This window comes from Dermochelys coriacea, chromosome 17 (genome assembly GCF_009764565.3).
Source record: "Dermochelys coriacea isolate rDerCor1 chromosome 17, rDerCor1.pri.v4, whole genome shotgun sequence".
NCBI classification, from domain to species: domain Eukaryota; kingdom Metazoa; phylum Chordata; order Testudines; family Dermochelyidae; genus Dermochelys; species Dermochelys coriacea.
Genome location: NC_050084.1, coordinates 3,991,975 through 4,015,669, shown reverse-complemented (window position 1 = coordinate 4,015,669; position 23,695 = coordinate 3,991,975). Strand labels below are relative to the sequence as shown.

The 23,695-nt window shown below is 40.6% G+C and overlaps 1 protein-coding gene across 7 annotated transcripts in view; it reads right to left on the bottom strand.

The window, feature by feature from the left end:
- The window catches only part of LOC119844754 (notchless protein homolog 1), a 65,071-nt gene extending 49,813 nt beyond the window's left edge, over window positions 1-15,258 (bottom strand). For 2 of the 7 annotated variants that reach the window (XR_006276243.1, XM_043499541.1), the window contains exons 1-3: window positions 14,925-15,254; window positions 3,258-3,305; window positions 110-292 (exon numbers count right to left, since the gene is read on the bottom strand). Coding sequence is in view for 6 of the 7 variants with exons in the window: in XM_043499541.1 (XP_043355476.1) it covers window positions 110-292; window positions 3,258-3,305; window positions 14,925-14,946 (253 nt within the window). In the remaining variant the exon portion in view is untranslated. The other 5 variants (XM_043499545.1, XM_038376077.2, XM_043499544.1 and 2 more) reach the window with 5 other exon arrangements.
- Window positions 15,259-23,695: the final 8,437 nt, after the last annotated feature.

Sequence of the window (23,695 nt, the reverse complement as noted above, 5' to 3'; positions counted from 1 at the left end):
ACTAAGCTACCTGCCTCAATGCTACCTTGTCGTAGTGGTCAGCACATACAATATTCACAGGATATGAAAAGATATGGCTCACCTATATTAGAGAACAGCAATGTCTTACCTAGGTCTCCAAAATGTGCAGCCTCCATGTGACTTGGCTGCTTCTTAAGAGCAGCTGTCCGACTGCTAGAAAAAGAGTCCATGTTGGCGGAGATGGCATTAATTGCCACATGGCTTGGTCCTGCAGCCTCCAGCAAGGCATGATTTCTAGTGCTTCTTTGAGGGGAATGTACTGGTATTGCAGCTGGAATCAAGAAAACAATGATTAAAAGAAAAAACTTGCAACCTTTTCTACACAGTATCCCATGCTAAGTACCATGAGATGAGTTACAGTGTTAGCTCAACTGCATCCTTATTACAAAAACACTATTTGTAGTGATGCATGTCAGTCTCTGCTTAATAATCTGACCAGAGCAGGGGTACTAGAAATAAGTGGGTTCTCCATGCCAGTGATGAGATCACTTTAGCCCATTTATAGTGTTGCCCATTCTCCTTTATCACATTTGTTCAGAAGATAACAAGGACTCTGTGTTTAAGTTTACACAAAGAATGTTAACACCAAGAGTCTGCCTGCCTCATGTATGAGAACTATCATAGCAGTCTTTCACTTTTTCAATAAACTACAGAACAATATCAGCAGCTTCATTCTGGACAAATAGGTCAATTTCCACTTCTCTTTTGGAAACCTTTTAATGTGATCAGAGAAAATTATTCAATGCTATGAAACCACCTGTGAACTTTAATAGGTACATTTAATCTTTCCAAAATTATTTTAATCTTTGCTTGCCATTAGAGAAAACAAGGCTAGTAGAGTAAGCACTGATGAGCAGAGAAAATAATGAAAAGCTCATTGAAGCTGAGACAAAGTGCTAATACATAAATCTGTTGCAGCAGCATTAGGATAAGGATCATACTGGCTGCCTGAATTTGAAGAGAAATGAGACAGAGGCTAGTTTCCTCAGAAGAAATCATTTCTGTCATAACAATAAAAATCTTCTCTATTTCCTAAGTGAAAGCTGAGAAAATAGGAGGCAACATTATGCCAATATTCATTTTAGAGACTTCTGGGATATTAAGTTTGACTAGGATGCCAGGCAAAGAGATCCATCCCACCCAGCCTTATTACACTATTGCATAACAATGGATTTTACTGATGCGTCAAGGAAACTTGTTTCAATGACTTTAAATTCTTCACACCTCTTTCATATTTGCGATATCTAATGACACATGCAGGCTGGGAATTAACACCCTTAAATGCCCAGGCAACAGGCACCTTAAAATTAATGGTATGGTGAGCTGATCTCCTAACCTAAATATGACATCCTGCGTTGTTTTTATGGCCCTTTGCTGTTCATTAGATGTGACACTGTAGGTTAGATTTGATCTTGTTCATGTAATTATCAATTACCTGTTGAGATTTTGTGATCTGTTTTCTGTACTTTTAATCTATGGCTGTATGGTTTTGTTTTGCTAAAATTAGCTATTTAGAGAATACAATCAAATCTACCACTCTGGGTAAGTATAGTCTCCCTCTCCACTTGTTGAATGTACATGACTGAATAAACATGAACACAGGCCTGATTCCGGCAAGTAGTCACTGGAAATAATTTGTAAGATATGTGGAGTTTTCCTTGAATTGAAATATTTGGTACTGAAATTCTGCTTGCTATTCTCCAAGAAGCCTTTGGTATGTATTGCAGACAGGAATGGGAAAACACATGTTCTTCCAAGCCTGTGGGAAGCAGCTAGTTGCTTGGCTGACCACAGCAATTGAAGATTACTTGCTGGACAACACTGTGTAGAAAAAAAAAAGATTCATCCAATAATGGTTTAACCTTTCTGATTTAGATTTAAGGCTCCTAGCTTTACTCTAAGCAGAATTTAAGTTTAATAAACTCTAAGGATGAAATACCTATTCTAAAACTTCTAGATAGTGTTAAATCTCTAACCTCATATGGTGCAGATCACTGAAGAGTGCTCTGCCAAACAAGGAAGCTGCTTCCATTTTGCTCAACATCTGCAGTTCTTGCTCTGTAATAAACTAAATTGTATTTGAAGTTTTATATTACTTTACACAGTGGCCATGTCATAGTCTTTCCTTAGCAATCTGCTTGAACTAATAAGTAGTCATGACTAATAATCGCAGGGCACCCTGTTAACTTGGTTAGGATGACTTTGCTTCTTGTACTGCTTCAAAGATAAATCAATGTGCTCAAAGATGCTTGTACACTTTTCTTAAAGCCCAGATAACACTTTATCGAGTACTGAAATAAAATTATATTTGAGGCACATAAAAGCAGCTTAATTACTGTAGCAATACTAAAGGGAAGCTGAACTAAAAAGTGAACATGTATAAAATTGAAAACAACTACAAATTAGATGTGTTGTTTTCCCATGGCTTAACATGCTATACAGAGAAATCAAGGATTTACCAAGAAATCAAGGAAAATTTTCAACATTAAGTCATGTAACGACAACAAAATGTCTAGACTAACAAATTTGTTTGAGCATAAGCTTTCGTGAGCTACACCTGAAGTGAGCTGTAGCTCACGAAAGCTTATGCTCAAATAAATTTGTTAGTCTCTAAGGTGCCACAAGACCTCCTTTTCTTTTTGCAAATAGAGACTAACACGGCTGCCACTCTGAAACCCGCTGTATATTATATAGTGTAGTATGAGGGTAGCTGCTCCTTCTGAACAAGATTTGGATCTCCACTCCACTGGTGTAAGTCTGAAGCCACTCCAGACTTAAATTGAGTTACTCCATATTTACATTAGTAAAAGCAAAATCAGAACCTGGCCTCCTGTTCTGTAAGTTAGGCAATGCAAAGTCACATCATCAGAATTGCAAAATAAATTACATACCAGAAAAAGCTCCCAAAAACCTCAGAAAGCAATCTACTGCAGATAAGGAATAATCACTATTTGCAAGGTGATCAGATATATATATTTTATGATAATTTTGAAATAAAACCCAAGAAAGAATGAATAACTTTCCATGCTTCCAGATCTGGGAAGATGATAGTTATCAGGAAAGATTAGTTTTCAATTTACTATAGGCCACCTGGAGACAGATTAACTATTTACTTTTTTTTTAGTACAAGGTGTACTCCTCTTCAGTGATAAGGAAATGAACAGCTGGTTACAAAAATATGGCAGTGTTGTGGATCTTATTGTCTTTCCATAGAGTTCAGTAAATCTTGAGCTTACTTTTAATTGCTTTTACATCTGTGGTCTTCTCTTGTTCTTTGCCTTTCACTGTAAAATATAAAGGAAGGAGTAAAAAGCTATTTCAGGTTTGTGATGGCATGGACTGTTTGTTGAAGGAGAATATAAAAATCTCGAACTCAGGACTTGGTGGGTAATGAAAGTAGCAAATAAGCATTTTTTTGTTTTAAAATATATATGCTATTTTCAAGTCTACACATACATCCAGTAGCTGGATGGGGATGTTAAGCTTTTTATACATAACCTGGTAGTTCATTCTTAAGGATTAAATTTCACAAAAATTAAAACATTTGTATTAATACAAACATCCCATAAAGCTCATGTATTATGTAATTTAAACCAATTTAGGCAACCTACAAGATTGGTTATCTGATTTCTTATTTAAAATACATTCAAAATGTAAACTGATTTCAAAACAAAATTGAAGGATGAACTACTTGCATTTTAAAACAAAATACTGGCAGATGTTCTCAGTGAACCATACACAACACACAATTTTGGGAAAATTATATCCCCACAGTATTATCTGAATACCAGTAGTGTGCTCAGTGCTGTACAAACAAATGGAGCTTGTCCTTGCCCCTGACTTTACACAGCAGTAGATGCTATAGAAATTTACAATTCCAATACAACCAATATTGCTCAAATATAAATAATACAGTGGTTGACTGAATTTGAAGCACAACAGGATTAAAGGAAAAATGTGGAAGTTTTTAAGAAGAATCTGAAATAAAAGAATGTAAGGAGCAGTATACAACAAAGCATAAAGACTGAAAGACGACAAAAAAGATGACAAAAAATAATAAACTTATCAGTGATAATCAAAAAAGTACACTGGCACGTGTAAAAGGAAAGGCTAATCTCATAATACAGAGGTGCGGGGGAAAATAGGTTACTATTTTAGGATAATACCAATACAACCAAATAAGTTGTTCTATGTAGCATTATGATAGGCATTTTTGGCTGCAGCTTGATTCTTTGTCAAAGTAACACACATACACGTCTACCGATTTACCAATCCATTCACAGCAAAACTAAAAACTACCAGCAAAAGTAAAACCAGAAAACATTTCCATTGGCTAAGAAAGCATGTAATATGCTCAATTACTGAGAGACAATCTACACTCATTCCTTTATTTTCTTTCTACAACCAACTCTCTATATAACTTTTCATGAGTGATGTACCTGAATATTCGGATTCACCTTAATTTGGGTTATTGCTGATTATGCATTATATGTATTTTATGACTTTAAAAACAAACTTTGTACTTGTGGATAATGCAAGCACTATACCCAGATGTGCAGACACATTTTTCTTAACCTGTATATTATATAATTGAATATTAGCGTTAATAAATTTTTTAAATATGGATTTTCGTTTGCTTCAGCAATGAACAGGTGCAGATTACTTCGGTCAATTTACACTTACACTAGTGACTACATTAGAACTTGACAAGTTTTAATTCATTACTGATTTTCAAGTTTGGCCAATACTGCATTAGGACCCAGAACTTCTAATGACCCTAAAGGACTTTTATCAGATCAAGTCCCTAAACTGTATATACTTAAATTAGTGTGAGCGTGGAACCCACTTGTCTAAAACTTGAAGGTTTTGAGATTTATTCCAACTCCTGACACCTGCATTCCCTAACCTCAAAAAATATAAAGTTAGAAGATGTAACTTTCAATGACAAAAAGCAGTATGTACATGACTCCCAAAAACTCTATCATTACATATCCTGGAGAGCAAAAGTGATCTTATTTATGGATGATTTATCTTTAGATTCATACAACTGGGACACAAACAATAACAGAAGCCTCGATACTGAACATTAGACCACAGAGAAGTTAAATATATATATATTTTTTTAAATGTCTAAGATCATTAGTAAATAGACTAAATAGCTCACAATTTTACAAGTATATCTGCACTTTTCTTGCTGTGTCATGTTATGTATCTTGCTGAACATTTGCAAATATAGAATCTTACAAGGGACCAGAGATAAAAAGGTAATTTAGCAAGCCAAAAGTCTTACATATTAACAAAGTGCACTGTGCGTGAGCAATGGCTTGCACCACAGAAGACAGCAAAAAAAAAGGGGGGGGGGCAATGTATCCACAGTTCATTTGCTCCAAGATGCAGTTCTGCATCACATGCGTTCTTTCAACTGGCAGCTTTAAAGATCTTTAGGAGGTTACCAGCTAAAAGTCAGTAAGAGCAAAAAGATGCTCCCTTCAAGTAGTGAGACGTTGGTATACTGGATAAAAGTCTTTTTAAAGATCTTAGGGGCTTGAGAATTATCCCTCTCTGACAACTTACTACCAGAGTTACGAATGGGTATCTGATCAACCAAGATATCCACTTGAAATATCAGGAACATTAACAAGTGATTTAAACAAAGGAAACTGGTATACTATGTTAAAACACCTTAAATTAATCTGAACTAGAAAGAATTAGAAATAGACTGGAAAAGAAAACAATTCTGAAGGGATTGAGACAGAATCAATTTCTGTAAAGAGGAGCTGGGAGAGGTTAAACACAAGTCTGTACAAGACTAAGCAAGCAAACCTTACAAAGATAGAAAAGGAGTACTTGTGCCACCTTAGAGACTAAAATTTATTAGAGCATAAGCTTTTGTGAGCTACAGCTCACTTCATCGGATGAAGTGAGCTGTAGCTCACGAAAGCTTATGCTCTAATAAATTTGTTAGTCTCTAAGGTGCCACAAGTACTCCTTTTCTTTTTGCGAATACAGACTAACACGGCTGCTACTCTGAAACTTACAAAGATACTTTCACACATCCTGCTTTAACTCTTAAAAAAGTAACCAGAAGTGGGGAAAGTACCTGAAATTTTTAGAATTAAAAGTTTACTCACCAGGTTTAAAAACTTCCAAATATTATGGCCCAACAGATATGGCAAACAAAAATCACAAGAGAATGCATTCCCTACTTAGTATCTTGGAATTGTCATTGTCGCCCGTTAACACACAGTATGCATTTTAAGATTCCTTCTTTTAACATTTCTAAATCAGGAACTATAAAATGTTCATTGCATATATACATGGGGACAAGGTGGGTGAGGCTTTTATTGGATCAGTTTCTGCTGGTGAGAGAGAAACTTTAGAGCAGCTGGAAATGAGAAGAAGCCAGCATCATGTGACAAACCAGCTTTCCAGGAGCCACAAGCTAGGGTGACCAGATGTCCCGATTTTATAGGGACAGTCCCGATTTTGGGGGCTTTTTCTTATATAGGCACCTATTACCCCCCATCCCCGTCCCGATTTTTTATACTTGCTGTTTGGTCACCCTACCACAAGCACTTTGTAGACCACCGTTTTGGAACCGTAAGCTAAATGCATTCACTGCACAGAAGATTTTAGGCCTGTCCTCAAAACAGCCTCTGACCAATTTACTAGACAGAAGGTGCTATTGAGCTTTGGCATGGCAGTAGCAACTTCCAGTATTCACAAGATCAAGCACTTTGTGCCAATGCAAAAAACACTAGTAGTCACTTATGCTTTGTGCATGTATCCCATTCACAAATGCTGCATGCTGCACATGTTGCACAATAGGAAAATTCACAAGCTCTTACACAAAAATAACCTCAACGTTAGTTGTGGTGATAACACTGTAAAACAGGTGCATGCACAAATTCCATTCTTCAGTCCGAGAGGCCCGATTCAGCAAGGGACCCCGCCAATTAAGAATGGCAAACCTCAGTCTCCTTTCTCACTGTTGAGGAACAAGAAACATTCCACAGAGGAACAATACCAGGAATATGATTGTTATTAGATTTCTGAACAGCAATCTTAACAACAGAATTATTTGGTGACTAAGGTTATATTTGATCTCTTTAGCAAAGCAAAAGAGATCAATCTACCAGCAGAGATGGAACCACTCATGACTGAAATGAAAGTCTCTCATTGCCAAAGGCAGAAAAACCTGCATTTTACACTACTGTAAAGACCCTGTGCATTTGCTAAGATATGTTAGAGCTCTGATGATTATATTTAAGCATCCACTTAGGGAGGCATATCCTGCCACTGATGTATAGACAGAGCTCACCACTGCCTTTTAATTTTTAAGCTTAACCAAGAAACAAACAAACAAACAGAAAGCGGTCACTTGAGTTTATTTAGATGGAATGAATAATTTACCCCCCTCCCCAATATGGTGATTTTTTAAAAAAACCCAAATACTAGAAACTTAGTGCATCTTGACTTCAGATACCATCACCAATTTTAATTTGGCCCCTGCATCCATACATGGGACAAGGGCATTGTCCTAGGAAGGGTGATCACTATCTGCAGAATACAAAAACCCTAAATGAAGAAAAAGGAATCTATATGCTGCTTCATCTACAGCACATGAAAGGTCAGCTCTCTCATCCATTCAAGCCATTTCTTCACATATTTACTTCTTGCAGTTTTCATTACTGCCCAAAAGAGTATTCAGTTTCTAACAACACAGTACTGTTAATTGATGGCAAATTTGTGAGAATTCAGAGACCTCACAGAGCATCTGATGTGAAGGTCAATCATGTCTCCTCCTCCCGATGCCCTGACATAACTCACAGATAGTATTATCTAAATAATCTAACATTTGGATATTTGCACATCCATCACCTGCAGCCTTATTACAAAGACTTATTAGCATAGTTGAGATGTATACGCTTTGATTGTGGTGGATGACAGGTTTGACAGCTGATTCCTATATAATTGGTGTGGTTAGCTAGAAAAAAAGATTGGTTTAAATCTAGGTGGTACAATTTCTAGTATATATTAGCATTCTACCAAGTAATTTAAAATATGCTTTGGTATTTATGGTGAACATTTTAGGTTGTATGCTGTTTGGGGCAGGAACTGTCTCTCTGTGTTTGCAAAGTGCCTACAAAATAAGTATTGTAGAGAGATATCTTAGTTGAAAAAATCTGCATCTTATGGCTGTAAAAAATTTTTTTGTCAATTACAAAAAAAAACCCTAAAGATCAATTTGGCAAAAAATTATGAAGTAACCAAAATATTTACAAGACAGAGTTAAAAATGAAAGTGATATTGAAAATATGCTTGTAACTTCCAGTTCCATCTAAATAAATATTTAAGCACATAAGCTACCAGTGAAATCTTCTTTGGCCTCTATAGGCTGAAAAGATTACTTACAAATAGCTCATTCATAGACCCCTGGCCTGGAAAATCTTCCAAGTACAATCTATACAAATTGTAAGTACTAGAATCAAGTCTTTACATTGCAAAATATGAGCACATTTTTAAAAAGCTCTTACCCCAGATTTAAATATTTTAGAGAAGCATTTCAATCTCCAGTTACATAATTGTTCTGCACAATAGTCAATGCAGCATTCAGTCTGACAGCCATTAGAATGGGAAGTATAAATGATGCAGATCCATGAATTGGCAACTCAGCATTTTACATTTATACTAGAGGTTAGCACTTTCATTTTGGAATAGAGTAATTCAAACCTTGATTAAGCAACTTGGGATTCTTGTTTTCCACTTTTTTTTTTTATGTAGACCCTCAATTTATACATTACTGTAGACATTAAAATATTTAAGATGACTAAGTTTTACATAGATTATTGAACATTATTTCCAGATGAAAATTGTCTGGGAAAATCAGCACATATCCCTTCTAGCTCAGTAATATTTAACATATGTAATTTGTTACATTGCATCAGAATAGTATCATTCTCCCTAAAACACTTGTCAGTACTTGATCCATCAAGTCCAGCCTCAGCTTCCGCTAGTGACAGCGATTATTCAGTTTCCCTCGTCTTCCATTGTCTAATTGCTTTAGCTAAAGGCTGTTAATTGTTCTTCCATGCCGACTTCTCTGTAAAGGTAAGTTGTTACTCTTTAACTAGTTATTACCTTACTACCTGTAATATGACGTAGTTCAAATTGTCACCTTCTACTTAAGTGGTGACATGGGATGCTTAAGTATTCTAGTATCACTGTCAGCAACAAGCAGAACAAATTTACAAAGCAATAGTTATAGATATAGGAATGATAGTACATGCATATAGGCTACGTTTCAAAGAGTAAAATATCACTACAAGAATTCTGCTTTCACCCTGCTGCAGCCAATCTAGGTGGTATCATATCATGTGCTTGAAGCCAATTCTGAACAACAACAGCAGTCATGTACATTAGGGGTAATAGGTCTGATAGAATTTCCACGGGCAGCCTTCATTTTCAGAGGACTAAGAGTCAGGCTGAGGTGCAGCCTGCCATACAGGTCTAAGAATTGTAATACATTTAGTGAGAAAAATCAGAGAAGGATGAGCAAATGTAAGCTGTCTTGTATCATTTTATATGTGCACCAGTTAACCATTCTTCTTACATCATGGCAGGACTGTTTATATTATTTCTAAGATATACCTAATAGATGGGTGTGTAATTTGGCCTTGAATATCCTCACCAATGAGAATTTCCTAACCTTCTATAAGCTCTTTTGACTGCTAGTTCAGATGCCTAACAAATCTTTTTTTCCTTCTACTATTCAACCCTAAATTTCCCTAGCCCCTTGCCTCATGGCCCATCTTCATCAACTAAAGATGTAGTTTATTATTGCCCCATTTATAAGATCTCTAGATATTTATAGACACAGTTATCTCCCTCCTCAGTTTTCACCAAATATACCCAGTTCTCTTCATCTTTCCCAATTTAGTCCCTTATAAAAATACTCTAGCAATTTGCTCCAACTATACCAATTATGGACAGAGTACTTTTGTTTTTAAATGAGGATGTTGGGGGTATTCAAAACCTTTTATTTGTTGCTTTTCTCCAACAACTCCAATTTACACCTTCCCTAAAATGCAGTATCCAAAACTGAAAGCAGCTCTTTCAGGCCTAACCAGTTCACAGGGGAGCAGACCAACAACCTTCCTTGTGTTATATATAAGGCTACGTTTTTAGTCACAGGTATTTTTTAGTAAAAGACATGGACAGGTCACGGGCAGTAAACAAAAATTCATGGCCCATGACCTGTACTATATACCCCTGAGTAAATCTTGGAGGGTGGTCCGGGGGTGCTGCGGGTGCTTGGGGCAGAGCCCAGGGGAAGCTGTGGGTGCTTGGGGCTGTGCTGGGGGGAGACCCCTGATGGTGCAAGGGGGGGTTGGCAGGGCTGGCAGGCTCCTTAACTGATTCCTTGCAGCTTCCTGGAAGTGGCGACAAGTCCCTCCCTCAGTTCCTAGCTCCGCGTGTTGCCCCCACCCCAAGCGCCAGCTCCACAGCTCCATTGGTCAGGAACCACAGCCAATGGGAGCTCCAGGGGCGGTACCTGGGGGCAGAAGCAGTACGCAGAGCTAGGAGCCGAGGGAGGGACGTCACCGCTTCTGGGGGAGTCTCCCAAAGTAAGCAGCACCCAGAGCCCTCACTCCCTCCCATGCCTGAACCCCCGCCCTGAGCCCCCTCCCACACCCAAACTCCTGCTGCTGGGGGGAGGGCGGGTAGGGGCCCGAGCCCCGGGCCAGCCACACCAGCTGCTGAAGTCACAGAGGTCCCAGAAAGTCACACAATCCGTGACTTCCGTGATAAACTCACAGCCTTAGTTATATGATATTTCTATCAATGCAACCTAGAAGAACTGGGTTTTGTTTGTTTGCAATAATGTTGCAATATCACATTTAGTTTCAGCCACTTCTACTACAACCAATAATCTCGGATCCCTTGAGTCACAGTACTATCAAAACCAGTATCCCTCTATTTTACATTTGACTATTCCTTCCTATAAGAATCTCTCTGCGTTTGTCTTTGCTGGATTTCACTTTGTATCCATACCAGCTTATCAAGACAGAGTATCTGTTCCACAATTACCTTATAGATTCATAGATTCATAGATACTAAGGTCAGAAGGGACCATTCTGATCATCTAGTCCGACCTCCTGCACAGCGCAGGCCTCAGAACGTCACCCACCCACTCCTATGAAAAACCTCACCCATGTCTGAGCTATTGAAGTCCTTAAATCATGGTTCAAAACTTCAAGGAGCAGAGAAGCCTCCCTCCAGTCAACCATGCCCCATGCTACAGAAGAAGGCAAAAAACCTCCAGGGCCTCTCCAATCTGCCCTGGAGGAAAATTCCTTCCCGACCCCAGATATGGCGATCAGCTAAACCCTGAGCACATGGGCAAGATTCACCAGCCAGATACCCAGGAAAGAATTTTCTATAGTAAATCAGATCCCATCCATCTAATATCCCATCTCAGGGGATTTGGCCTATTTACCCTGAATATTTAAAGATCAATTACTTACCAAAATCCCATTATCCCATCATATCATCTCCTCCATAAACTTATCGAGTAGAATCTTAAAACCAGATAGATCTTTTGCCCCCACTGCTTCCCTTGGAAGGTTATTCCAAAACTTCACTCCTCTGATGGTTAAAAACCTTCGTCTGATTTCAAGTCTAAACTTCCTGGTGGCCAGTTTATACCCATTTGTTCTTGTATCCACATTGGTGCTGAGCTTAAATAATTCCTCTCCCTCTCCTATATTTATGCCTCTGATATATTTATCACCTTTAATAAATATTTGATAAATATTTATCATATTTATTACCTTTACTGTCTACTCTGGGGAAGGTTATTTCATACAAGAGCCTACATAAAAATAACTGCATACAAAAATACTTCAGTGTACAGAGTTGAAGAACATTTTGTATTGACCATTAGTTCATAGCTGGATCTATATTAGGATTTCATGCTGCTGCCCATCACTATGGCATCTGAGCACCTTCCACGTAATAATGCTGTTGTCATAAAAAGTCTGTAGTGGACTTCATGGCATCTCGAACTTCTCCCATGAAAAGTGGGGGGTTAAAACTGTTTTTCCAGGACTACTGCACTAATCCACACACATAAGGGAATTAGTGCTGCTACTCTGGCCTTGAAATCTTGTAATAATATGTAAAGTACTTCCAGTCGTAGGTGAAAAATATGAACCTGGCCAATGAACACTGTTATCTAAACTTATAAAATCTTCTCACTCTCCCAAAACAAAAAATGCAGTTTGGATCCATTTCTCAGTAACAAGACACTTTACAAGAGACTCATATCAGCCACTTAATTGTTGTAGAAGCTCTTGATAATAGAATGATAGTTTTACTACTTGAACTACAGCATTATCACAGGTTGATAAGATTGATTTTTTACACAGACTGCCTAACACAGTAAACACCTATATTACCCTTCAAATGTGGAAGTGATTTCCATTTTAAAAAAAAATCGAGCCTGTCAAAATTTGAGGTGTTATACAACATTCATTTTCTAATGATTCAGACCACTAATACCAACAGGATTATTTTATTTTCAAAGAACAAGGAAGTAGTAATTCTATAAAATCAACTTGAAAAATGTCAAACATATTTGGCTTTACAATCTTATATTTTAAGTTATATTGTTACCTTCTATCTATTAGCCCTTTTCAGTTATTATCCTCACACCCTCATTTTCTGTGTGAGGTACTGGACACATTTATTGACTAATAAACCATAATCGAAAGAATAGTTAAACATGGAAGACTCTGCAGATTGAAAAATAGCCTGTTATAGAAAGCTGTTAAACACCAGGAATTCTAGGAAGTACCTACTCAGCTCCCATAGGAGTTAAGAGTTCTTGGCAGCTTTCAGGATCAGACTTTAGTCCCCAAACACTAATAGCATGCTGAAAATATTTTTCCCCAATCAAAATGTAAGAACCTCCAATTGTACATTTTGAACTGAAAGTAAAACAGATTTACTTCAGGTAAAAGTTAGGTTCTACTCTTTGTCTTAAAGGGATTCATCTTTTGTGAATTAAGTTATACAGAATAGCTCAAACGGTAAAACCCAGAATGCATGTCATTTATTTCAAGTAATGAAAATAATGGTTAGTTTCTTTATCTCATTTTTCTTAACACAGAAAGGCTTAGTTACATTTCTTGGGTGATGTAACTTCTCTAGAGACAGATTATGAACTGAGGAATTTAGCACCCATATGTAAAGCAAAAAACCACCCTTTATGTTTCAACTGACTGCTTTTAGACCAATTCAGAAACAAAATCTAAACCAGCAGTTTTCAGTTTTGGTCGGCACCAAAAAGTGGGTCGGGACCCTGTTTTAATGGGGTTGTCAGGGCTGGCTTAGACTTGCTGGGGCCGAAGCCCAAGGGCTTCAGCGCTGGGCAGCAAGAGTTGAGGTTACACCCCACCAGTCTTGGACTAAAACCCTTGGCCGTCCACCTTGGCCCCCACACCCGGGGTGGTGGAGCTTGGGCTTTGGCCCTTCCACCCGGGGCGGTGGGGCTTAGGCTTGGGTTCCCCCTCCTGGGGTCGTGTAGTAATTTTTGTTGTCAGAAGGGGGTTGCAGTGCAATGAAGTTTGAGAACCCCTGATCTAAACCATTAACTCAATGATTACCCATATTCATTGCACAAAAAGAGGAATTAGGAAAATAGGATTCTTAAAATATTAATATCTTGAGTTATGTTATGTACTTTCTGTATAATAAGTAATAAGCTCTTTGGGGCAAGGACTGTATCATCTGTGCTTTTGTCCAGCATTTATCACAATGGGTGCTCATTGTGCTTGGAGCTGTAGGCTACTATCACAATACAAATAGCTAATACGCTATATTTTACTATAGCGTGCAAGTGTTATTTTAACTTGGTAAAATTTAACAAGATGGAGTGGGTTAATGCAAAATTGTATTTGTATTCGTTTACCTAACGAGGAAACAAAAAGTATGCAACATGTAATAGTTATCTGTTTTACAACTGTTAAACCACGCTTTCCTTAAGAAAATGCAAACTCCGACCTTGCTAGTTACAACTAATCTGAGAACCACCCCAGTGAATGAAGCTGTTAGCTGCATCACCAAGGTTTAAAACCAGGATCTATTTCAAAATATGCTTAGATTTCCTGAGATCACATCAAGATCCTTTTTACAAGGCAAGAATAAACTGCAGCAGACAGCTCACTCTGAGATGCAGCAGCCAGGATAAAACAAAGGAGTTTAAACCCATCATAACACCCCAAACCATGCCTTTTTTTTTTTTTTAAATTTATTTTGGTGGGGTGGAAAGGGGTCGGGATTATTTACTGAACTGACAGGTCCCACTCATTTGGAGCAAGATTCAGTCATTTCCGATTATTTTTTAAACTCCCTTATTTGAGGATTGCTTGCACTGCATGCTTCAATAAAATGCTTAATAGTTTTGAAGTCTTCATCACCTGTCATCATATCTTGGACATCCCTGGAAACATGGAAAGGGAAGCACTTATTGACAGCAGAGAAGAGGAGAGAAAAAGGGTGGCAGGCTTGGCTGTATTGGGGGGGGGGGGGACAAGGGGGGAGCTCCTACAATCCCTTGTCCAAAGTCCTGCCTGCTCCTCTCCACCCCACAAGGCAAAAAGGCCTGGGTCCCACACCTCAGCCTCTCTACCTGAGCAGTTCCCTCCCCGTCACCTACAGCCGCCCACATCCCCAGGCCTCCTGCCCCCCATGTTCCCGCCCCCTCAGTGTCCCTTCCCCTCCCCTCCTACCCTCAGGTTACGTTCCCTGCCCCCGGCCTCCCCCTTCCATGTTCTCCCTCCTCGGGCCCGCAGCCTCCAGCCCCATGGTCCTGCTGCCCCGGGGCGGCGGCCCCTCACCTTTCCGCCTGAAGAAGGACATGGTGCCGCGGCGGGGGCGGGGGAGAACAGCAGGCCGGGCTCCCTACGAATGAGCCTCCTTCCTCCTCCTGCCGGCTCCTCTCCCTCCGCCTCTTCCTCCCACGGAGCAGCCAGCAGCCGCCATATTGTCAACAACGGCCCCCGCCGAGCTCCCTCTTCCGGGGCGAACGGAGGAGAGGCGAGCGGAGCTCGTGAGGCATGACGGGAAACAGCAGCGCGGCAATACCCGCGGCTTCTTGCCTTCCCCCAAGATGGCGGCCTGGGCGTCAGGCCGCCATGCTAAGTACGGGAAGGCCGCTGAGATAAGGGCAAAGGGACCCAGAGCCGGTAGCCATCTTGGATAATGGCAAAATGCCCGAGGCTAGGACAGGCAGCCATTTTGGATAAGGGCAAGAAGCCCCAGACAGGGGAAAGGGGGGCTTAGTCCCCATGTTAAAAGATGGGGGCGGGGAAGGAAAAATGTCAGTTTCTCCAGTGGGCCTCACTCCGCCTTTATGATGGGGCATTTGCCTGGCTGTGGTGTGAGGTCATCCGGCTTTGATGTAACAGCATCTTGCTGCGTGAGGGCGCCGTGATGTAATGCCCCATTGGGTCCCAGTGTCATCACGCTGAGATGTGATGTCATCAGCGCCAGCTGCTCTCAAAACACCACTGACACAGGCCAGGGTGCCATGTCGACACAGCATCACAGCCACGTATGGTTGCCAATTGTGGTTGGACACCTTCCTGGAGGTTTCATCACATGACATAATCTTTAATTAAAGATAAATCTTTATATCCTGGAGACTCCATGACAATCCTGGAGGGTTGGCAACTCTACTTCCATGTGACATCACCATGGATCAAATCCTTGTTCTTGCCACACACCATCATACGGAAGCAGTGTCACTGCGGCACGCACAGTGCTTCCATGCTGTGTCAAAATGTTGTCAGAGCACAATGTGGCTTCATCGTTTTGTCTCAAAACGACCACATACTGGTGTTGTATAGCCAGCAAAAGTTCCCACCCTACTAGTCTTAGCCAGAACTTAGAGATACTTTGACTTGTGACATTAGGCCACACAGACTGTGTCAGTTAGTAAGTGTTCATCTGTCTCCAGATGTCTCAGTAAAGCATCCTCTTTGTATTCAGACAAGCAAATTTTATTTCTTCTCTACCACAAAGGACATTAGAGTTATGACACAACATTGCCATGATTATTTCTAAAGAGCTGTATAGGTACCAAGTTGTTTACAAACAGTTAAAAAACAGAATGAAATTCTCTGCCCTGAGAAGTATAGAATCTAATTCTGACAACACAAGAGCATAAAAATTGCCATTCTGGATCAAATCAATTGCCCATCTAGCTCAACAGACTCTTTCTGACAGTGGCTTGTATCAGTTGCTTCAGAGGAAAGTGTAAAGCCCCAATAATGGACAATTATGGAATAGCCTGCCTCTGCGTAAGATTCTGCCAACCCCAAATATAAGTGTAATAGTATCTTCTGGATTCAGTTGATGCTAATATCTGTCACCAAGATTGCTACGCTATCCTTGCAAAGCACCATCCTGCAAAGACATATGTACTTAGTTTAACACACTACGAGTAGTCCGATTTAGTCTAATGAGGCTATCTGTAATGCAAAGAGTTAAGCACTATCTATATATTTGCAGGATTGGGTCCCAAGGTCTTACATCATAACAAACCTTGAGGGTCAGTAGTCACTGACTACAGTGGCTACTATTGCAGCTGGCTTATGACCTGAAGTAGAACATTTGTATTCAATGCAATATAAATATTGCAACAGAAATAAAGTTTGCAAGCTCAAATGTCCATTTTGGATGTGGGAAAATCTTTAAGTAGAGGTTTGAAGGTGAACCTTAGAAAAACACAAACATTTGCTTAATTGCATCATGCAGTCTCAGATATTATAAAAATCCTGTTTGAGATTTTTATAATTAGTTCAAAAATCCTCAAATGAAAGGATATAATATACTGTGGATGACAAGCACAATTAATGGGAAGTAGAATAATAATAAAATAATGATACTTTGTATTCCAAGAGTGCCCAGAAGAGTTTAAGGCTCTTTACAAACATTAATAAATACAATCCCGTGTGATAGCTTGGTATTCTTATTGCAGTTCTACAGATGGGGAAACTGAGGCACAGAGCAAGGAACTGGCTTCCTCAAGATCCCACAAGGTGAAAGATTCCCCTGAATCAGACTTTATATAAAAAGCACACTTCATAATTGTGATGCGTGCCAGAAAACCAATTCAGTGCTATGCATAACCCAGAGCAAGGAATAAACCACAGGCTCAGTCCCTTTAACAGCACACCTCATCATTAGAAATAAGCGAGGACAAGCTACGAGCTTTCCAGAATACAGCTCTTGATGCTGATTTCCTTTTAAGGCCCTTTACAATACAATGCTCCTGTCCAGTTTTTTCCATGCTCATCCTAATTTAGTCAGGGAGAACTTGCACTTTGGGAGCCCAGCTTGTAGGACATTAAAAGCATCCAGAACTGTAAAACCATCATCATGTTGTAAAGATGCATGGGAGGAAGCTGTGATACTCTGTGATGTCATTGCATTATGATATGCCAATGCAGCGTCATCACTTTGCAATGTAACTGTCCTGGTATCATGATGATGCTGAAGTTTGTCCCATCAGAAAACTCTGTAAAAAATAAATAAGAACAACAACAATAATATTAATAATATAATAAAATAATAATAATAATAAATAACCTACCCTGTTATAGAATATTTAATTGAAGAATCTCAACTTGCTTTACATATATTAATTAGTTAAAACCTCGCAATCTGTGAGTTACACAAGAGATTCATAAGCATCTCTTCACTCATCTTTGAAATGCAGCCATCTTTAGAGTAGGAAGCAGCTCCTGATCAACACCCCTTAGCAACTAATTATTTCCCTTTAACATTGTAATTGTTAACTTGTTTTGTGGTGCGCTCTGATACGTTTTTGTGCTCAGAGGCTGATCCGAGAGGAGCATTTTATAAATACCAAATTAAATTAATTATCAATACACAATACAAGAAGCTAATAGTAGCCAAAATATGCAAACTGTGAGCAAATCTGGAAGAAAAATGTGGCCCTCAGCAAGAAACCCTAAATTCACAGCTCCTGGCAAACAAAGTTTGCATGAACCTTCCATGAGCAAGTACTTGTCTTTTTAAACATGGCAATTATACAGAGAAAACTAACACAATCCTCCAGAGTGCTCCACACGGTCACAGTCCTATGCTTTTTAATGTCCGATGTGTTTATGTGTTAATGTCCGAATGTGTTTAAAAGGGTCTGTCTGTGCAGATCCAGCTACAGGATCGGGCTCTAGATTATACTACACTCTGGGAGCAGTGACACTGGGTGAAATCTTTCAGAGTAGCAGCCGTGTTAGTCTGTATTCGCAAAAAGAAAAGGAGTACTTGTGGCACCTTAGAGACTAACAAATTTATTAGAGCATAAGCTTCCGTGAGCTACAGCTCACTTCATCGGATGCATCGGATGCATTAGCTCACGAAAGCTTATGCTCTAATAAATTTGTTAGCCTTTAAGGTGCCACAAATACTCCTTTTCTTTTTGGTGAAATCTGAGCTCCACAGAAGTCAATGACAAACTCTTATTGACTTCAGTGGGGTCAGGACTTCACCCACTGTTTGTATTTTTTTATAAAGAATTATGCATATTTATGAAACTATGTGACAAATAAATACTGTCATAAAAATAATCATAATAAAGATTTAAAGCCAGCAGTTTGGTCCTAATCCTGTCTCATTTTGCCTACCGGTCTCCAGACAGCAAGGATTTTATTTTTTTTGTTATATACCATGAATACTTCCACACTGTGCCTATTTAAATACAAGGGAAGTTTATGAGAAAGCATGTTCATCTCTTTGAATGTCCTTGATTTTATTTGTTTGGTTAAAGAACAGTGCTGAGAATCAAGATTCTTCGGATGAAATCTCATCCCACTGAAGTCAATGGTAAAACTCCCATTGACTTCACAGGAGTGAGGATTTCACCCAAGTTCTGTTGCTGACCTTGCCACAGACTCACTGACCTTTACTATACTCATGAAATGGGCCCATAATTCACCACAGGTGCAGATCCATGGGAGGTAGCATTGATGGAAGTTTTACCACCAGGTGGTCCAACAGGCTTAGCTATGGCTATTTACTTGGATCAAGGCGGTCCATTCCATGCAAAATGTGGGTGGCTGAAATAAACAAGGTATCACTGTCAGGTATCTGCCAGGCTGCTAATGTGGTCTCTTGGGTGGATAAAGTTTGGGTATCACCCCATGTCAGCAGGAAAGGGAACAGCAGCTCTTTTCTAAGGGACAGATCCAAAGGGATGACTCTCATTGACTTTGATGGGCTTTAGAGGAGGTCCTAAATGACTAATGAAATCCTGAGTGTATTTGGCCTGAATTGCATATCTATGATTGAAATTTCCCCTCCTCTTTTGCAAATTTGCAGAAGAGTAAAAGTTATACTCCACAGGAAATAAGTCAGCCTTGAGCCCTGAAGCTCTAACTTGGAAGCATAAAAGGTTCTGGTGCTTTTACCAGAACATGACACTTTAATTAACTGAGCAATCAGCTGAAATATGACTTCAGGACCCTGGCCCTGGCCAATATCACAGAGGCTGGGGGGAGATGTCTCCTCATTATTCAAAGGAAAATAAAAATCTCTTTAGCTCTTAGTTGAGTGGTGAATTTGCCTCCTCTCCATATTTAGATAAATAAATAAACTTTAATTTTTAATAGGATCTAAATGGGATGTAGTGTTTGGGCATAATTAATCATCTGGAACTAGAAATTATTAATCACTAGGCAGTTCATACTCAGATAATAAACCAAAGTGAGTTGCTCTGTCTAATTACTGTGTTCAGAAAAAACAAAAATGAGTGAGTACCATTTGTAGATTTTTCTAGCATCAGTCTTGATTTCCAGCGTGTTGCATAAGTCAGCCAATGAAACAGGAGCAGGTAAATTCTGATATACTGAAACACTGCATGCTACTGACTAGATCCTGCGAACCTTACTCATGGGAGTAATTTTGCTGATTTCAACAGGGTTACTCACATGAGAGAAAAGAAAGGACACTTGGGCCTAAATCAGCTCACTCAGAAACACAAGGTTTTGTATGAATGATGTTGGTCTATGGGTCCCAGTCCTGCAATATGATCACCACTGAACTCATGTGGAACCCCATTAATTCAATGGGACTTTGTAAGGGTCTAACTGGATACATCAGCTTGCAGGATCAGGGCTGTAGTATACAAAATGTATAAGGATCAAGATGGAAGGCATTGTTAAAGGGACACTATCAGTTTAAAAATCATATATTCAAAACATTTCCTTTATCTTTGTTAATAATATTGTAGACTATTAATTAAAACAGAAAGCATTAAAAAAAACCCCTCACATGTGTTTTGTCAGTCATGCTGCTTGATTTTTTTCATTTCACGCAGCTTGGGACAATGAAACTGGACTGACCAGTACCTTTTCTGTTTATAGTCAATTTCACTTTCAAGCACTAGCATAATGCTTTGTATTTGCATTTCAAACACTGAAGAGAAATGTTTTTTTAAAACAAATTGTATTCATTGAGTTAAGAAAAACAATGCATGAAAATTTCAACAGCTAAGAATCTAGGAATTAATGCTGAAAGAGGATATGCCAGAAAAATATAATATACTTCATTATATACAGCAGGATGCCTGGAAAGCTGTGTGGTTAACAAGAAAGACTGATACCATTAGCATATGCAGTGTTTTCAGGTTAAAATCAAAGTGGGTTCGATTAGAATTCTTATTTACAGGAAAACAGGTGGCTACACACACACAAAATTAATGTAAAATGTCATATGTGGATGACCTCAGTCCTTTCATATTAATGGGAGTGAGAGAGTTTTATACTGCCTGCAGAGGTTTTCAAAGAAGGAAATTATTCCATATTCCAGCCAGGCAAAGATTAGTTGACTTGATAAAGAATGATGCCGAGCCGCAATTAAAACACTGGGACCTCTCATTGTCTTGTTCCATTGAGTGCAAGGCGCGACCTGATGGGGAGTGATTCCAGAAGGAGGCCTGCTGGAAGATCTGAGGTGCTGGGTTTTCCATTTCATTTGCAATGTCTGGGTGGGTGAAAAACTGCAACATAGAGCAAAGTGGTGAAAAACACTCACCGGAGGGATGCAGGAATCTGAGCAGCTGAATTCTGGGAAACGGGAAGTCTTGGATATAACTAGGGTGACCAGACATTCTGTTTTTAAAGGGACAGTCCTGTATTTAAGCCCTCCTACAGGTGTCCTGACTTTTTCTTAAAAATAGGCAAATTGTCCCATATTTTCTGTTTCCCCCCCCCACATCACTACTGCTGGGTCCTATTGCTGGCCTGATCCCTGCTCAACAGCCACCCACCCACCAGCAGTGAGTAATGGGGTCCAGAGGCCAAGAACTGGTGTGCAAGGCTGGTGGTGAGATGAAGATGCAGCGCACGGGGCCAGCCACTCCCCCGCTGGTCCATCAGCACAGCCCCCGCTGCGTGCCGGCTCTCGGTCAGCAGGGCCCCCCCCGTCCCGTTTCCAGCTGGCACTGACTGTGAGCTGTGAAGGTTGGTGAGTGCAGGCAAGCGGCAGGCAGCGGCCAGTTACATGTCGCTTCTGCTGCCCACCCATCAGCCTTTCGTGTCCTTCCCCTTTCACTGTCCTCTCCCTGCTTTGCCCCTTACCCCCCTCCAGCCCCACTGCTCCTCCATATGCCCACAGCGCTGGCACGGGGAAGTCTCTCCACTCCTCAGCTATGCTCTGGAGTGGCAGAGGCATAGGGAAGTGATTTCCAGCCTTTTCATGCCCCAAACCTACAGGCTCCACAACAGCCCCCCGAGCAGGGGCTTAGCACCCTCTTCACCCGCCCAGCACAGGGCTGTTCCGTCCCCTCGATACCCTCCCCTGCTGATACCCACCTCTCTGGCCGGGTTCACTGAAGCCCCTGAAGTCAGGTTCCCTGGACCAGGGTACACAATGCATCCTTAGGGCTTAACCCCTTCCTGCCCATGTTGTAGCCAGGGGACAGGAAGCAGCTGGGTTATGTCAGTGGCCAGCAGCAGCCTGGAGATGTTAGCTGCCTTTTGACACTGTGAGGGCAGGAAGGGACAAACTGCTTCCAGCCACACAGGAGTGGTGGGAGAAGAGATGAGCTCTGCAGAGACATAGGCCAAGCCATTCCTTTCCGCCCCCCGTGACTGGAAGCAATTCCTGTCCCTTCCCTCCCACACAGTGCCCAAAAGGCTGCTGCTGGCCACATTCTGGCATGAACCCTAGCAGAAATTGGGAGCGGAGGAGATGTGACCCTGCATTCCCGCCCCCCCCCCCATGTTTCTTCGGGAAGATACAGAGCCAGGTGCCAGGAAAGGTGTGTCCATCCCAGGGGCCCAGCCAGGCATGGAGGGCAGAGAGCACTGGGCAGAGAGGGTCAGGCAGTTGGTCACCTCCCCTGTGTTCTGTCCCACTGTAAAGACACCCCTTGGGTAGTTTACTGGTAACACGAGACACTGCTTGCCCTTGAAATCTGTATTTATAAGATATCATCCATGATCTGTACCCCTCCCAGCTTCTGAGGACTCTTGCGTCAGAACCATAGTGCTGCTTCTAGGACTGTGCATTTTGGTGCCATAGGTACCAGATTAAAGCCCCAAACAGGGACATTCCGTTTAAAGCCAATATCTTGGTGTCTGTGTTTATGTTTCTTTCAAAGACTTTTTTTAATGATGCAGGGAGAGTGTTAGAAACAATGCAAGATGTGGTGTTCCCAGGGTATTTCCCCAATCCAGCATGCCAGGAGGAGAGGAGTTATGTTATTTTGGCCCCGTCCACGGATTCGTCAGGCAGTAAAAAGCCCAGTGAAAAATATACAGAAGATCAAGAAGATCATAAATATTCTAAACTCAAACGTGGGACCCATATGTATTTCCAGATTTTGATTCAGATGCTCTGTCAGTGAGAGGGCTAATAATTTCTCTGTCACTCCACATCATGGGAACTGACCCTTCCTGAACGCCTAAGAGGCCTATTTGAAGCTGCCCAGGAAACTTCACTACAAACCACCAGAGGGTGCTAGTGACCTTATTTGAGAACTAACAAAACATCTTGCATCAGATGAAGTGAGCTGTAGCTCACGAAAGCTTATGCTCAAATGTGTTAGTCTCTAAGGTGCCACAAGTCCTCCTTTTCTTTTTGCAAAACATCTTTGAGCACCTTTGCAGTATGGGCCAGCCTTATGAAGCAGCGCATAGTAGTGATTATGCATGTGCATAGGGAAAACCTGCACGGAGAACCTCTGAGCAATCCTTGCTCCTTCTCCAAGGGCTTAAGTTAAGACAACACTAACCTGTGAACCAACATAATTATATCCACATGCTGAGGGGGAAGGTCTTTGGACAAGGCATCCCTGCAAACTGAAGCCTCTGAGAAATGTTTCTCCCTGAGCCAGTGATGTAAGTGAAAGTAATTTCCTAAGGCAGCTCTGACCTGAAACCCGACCCAGGGATGCTGTTGCATAACAAGACATCAGTTTCTTGCCATGATCCAGTTTACTTGCTGTTTCTAGCCCTCCTAGCTGGTTGACACTCCCTCCTGTGCCCTGATCAGAGCAGCCTGAGATGACTATTCAGATTCAAACAACCTGTGCCACTGGGATAGGTGGTTAGTGGCTTTTGCCTGGTATAATTCCAAC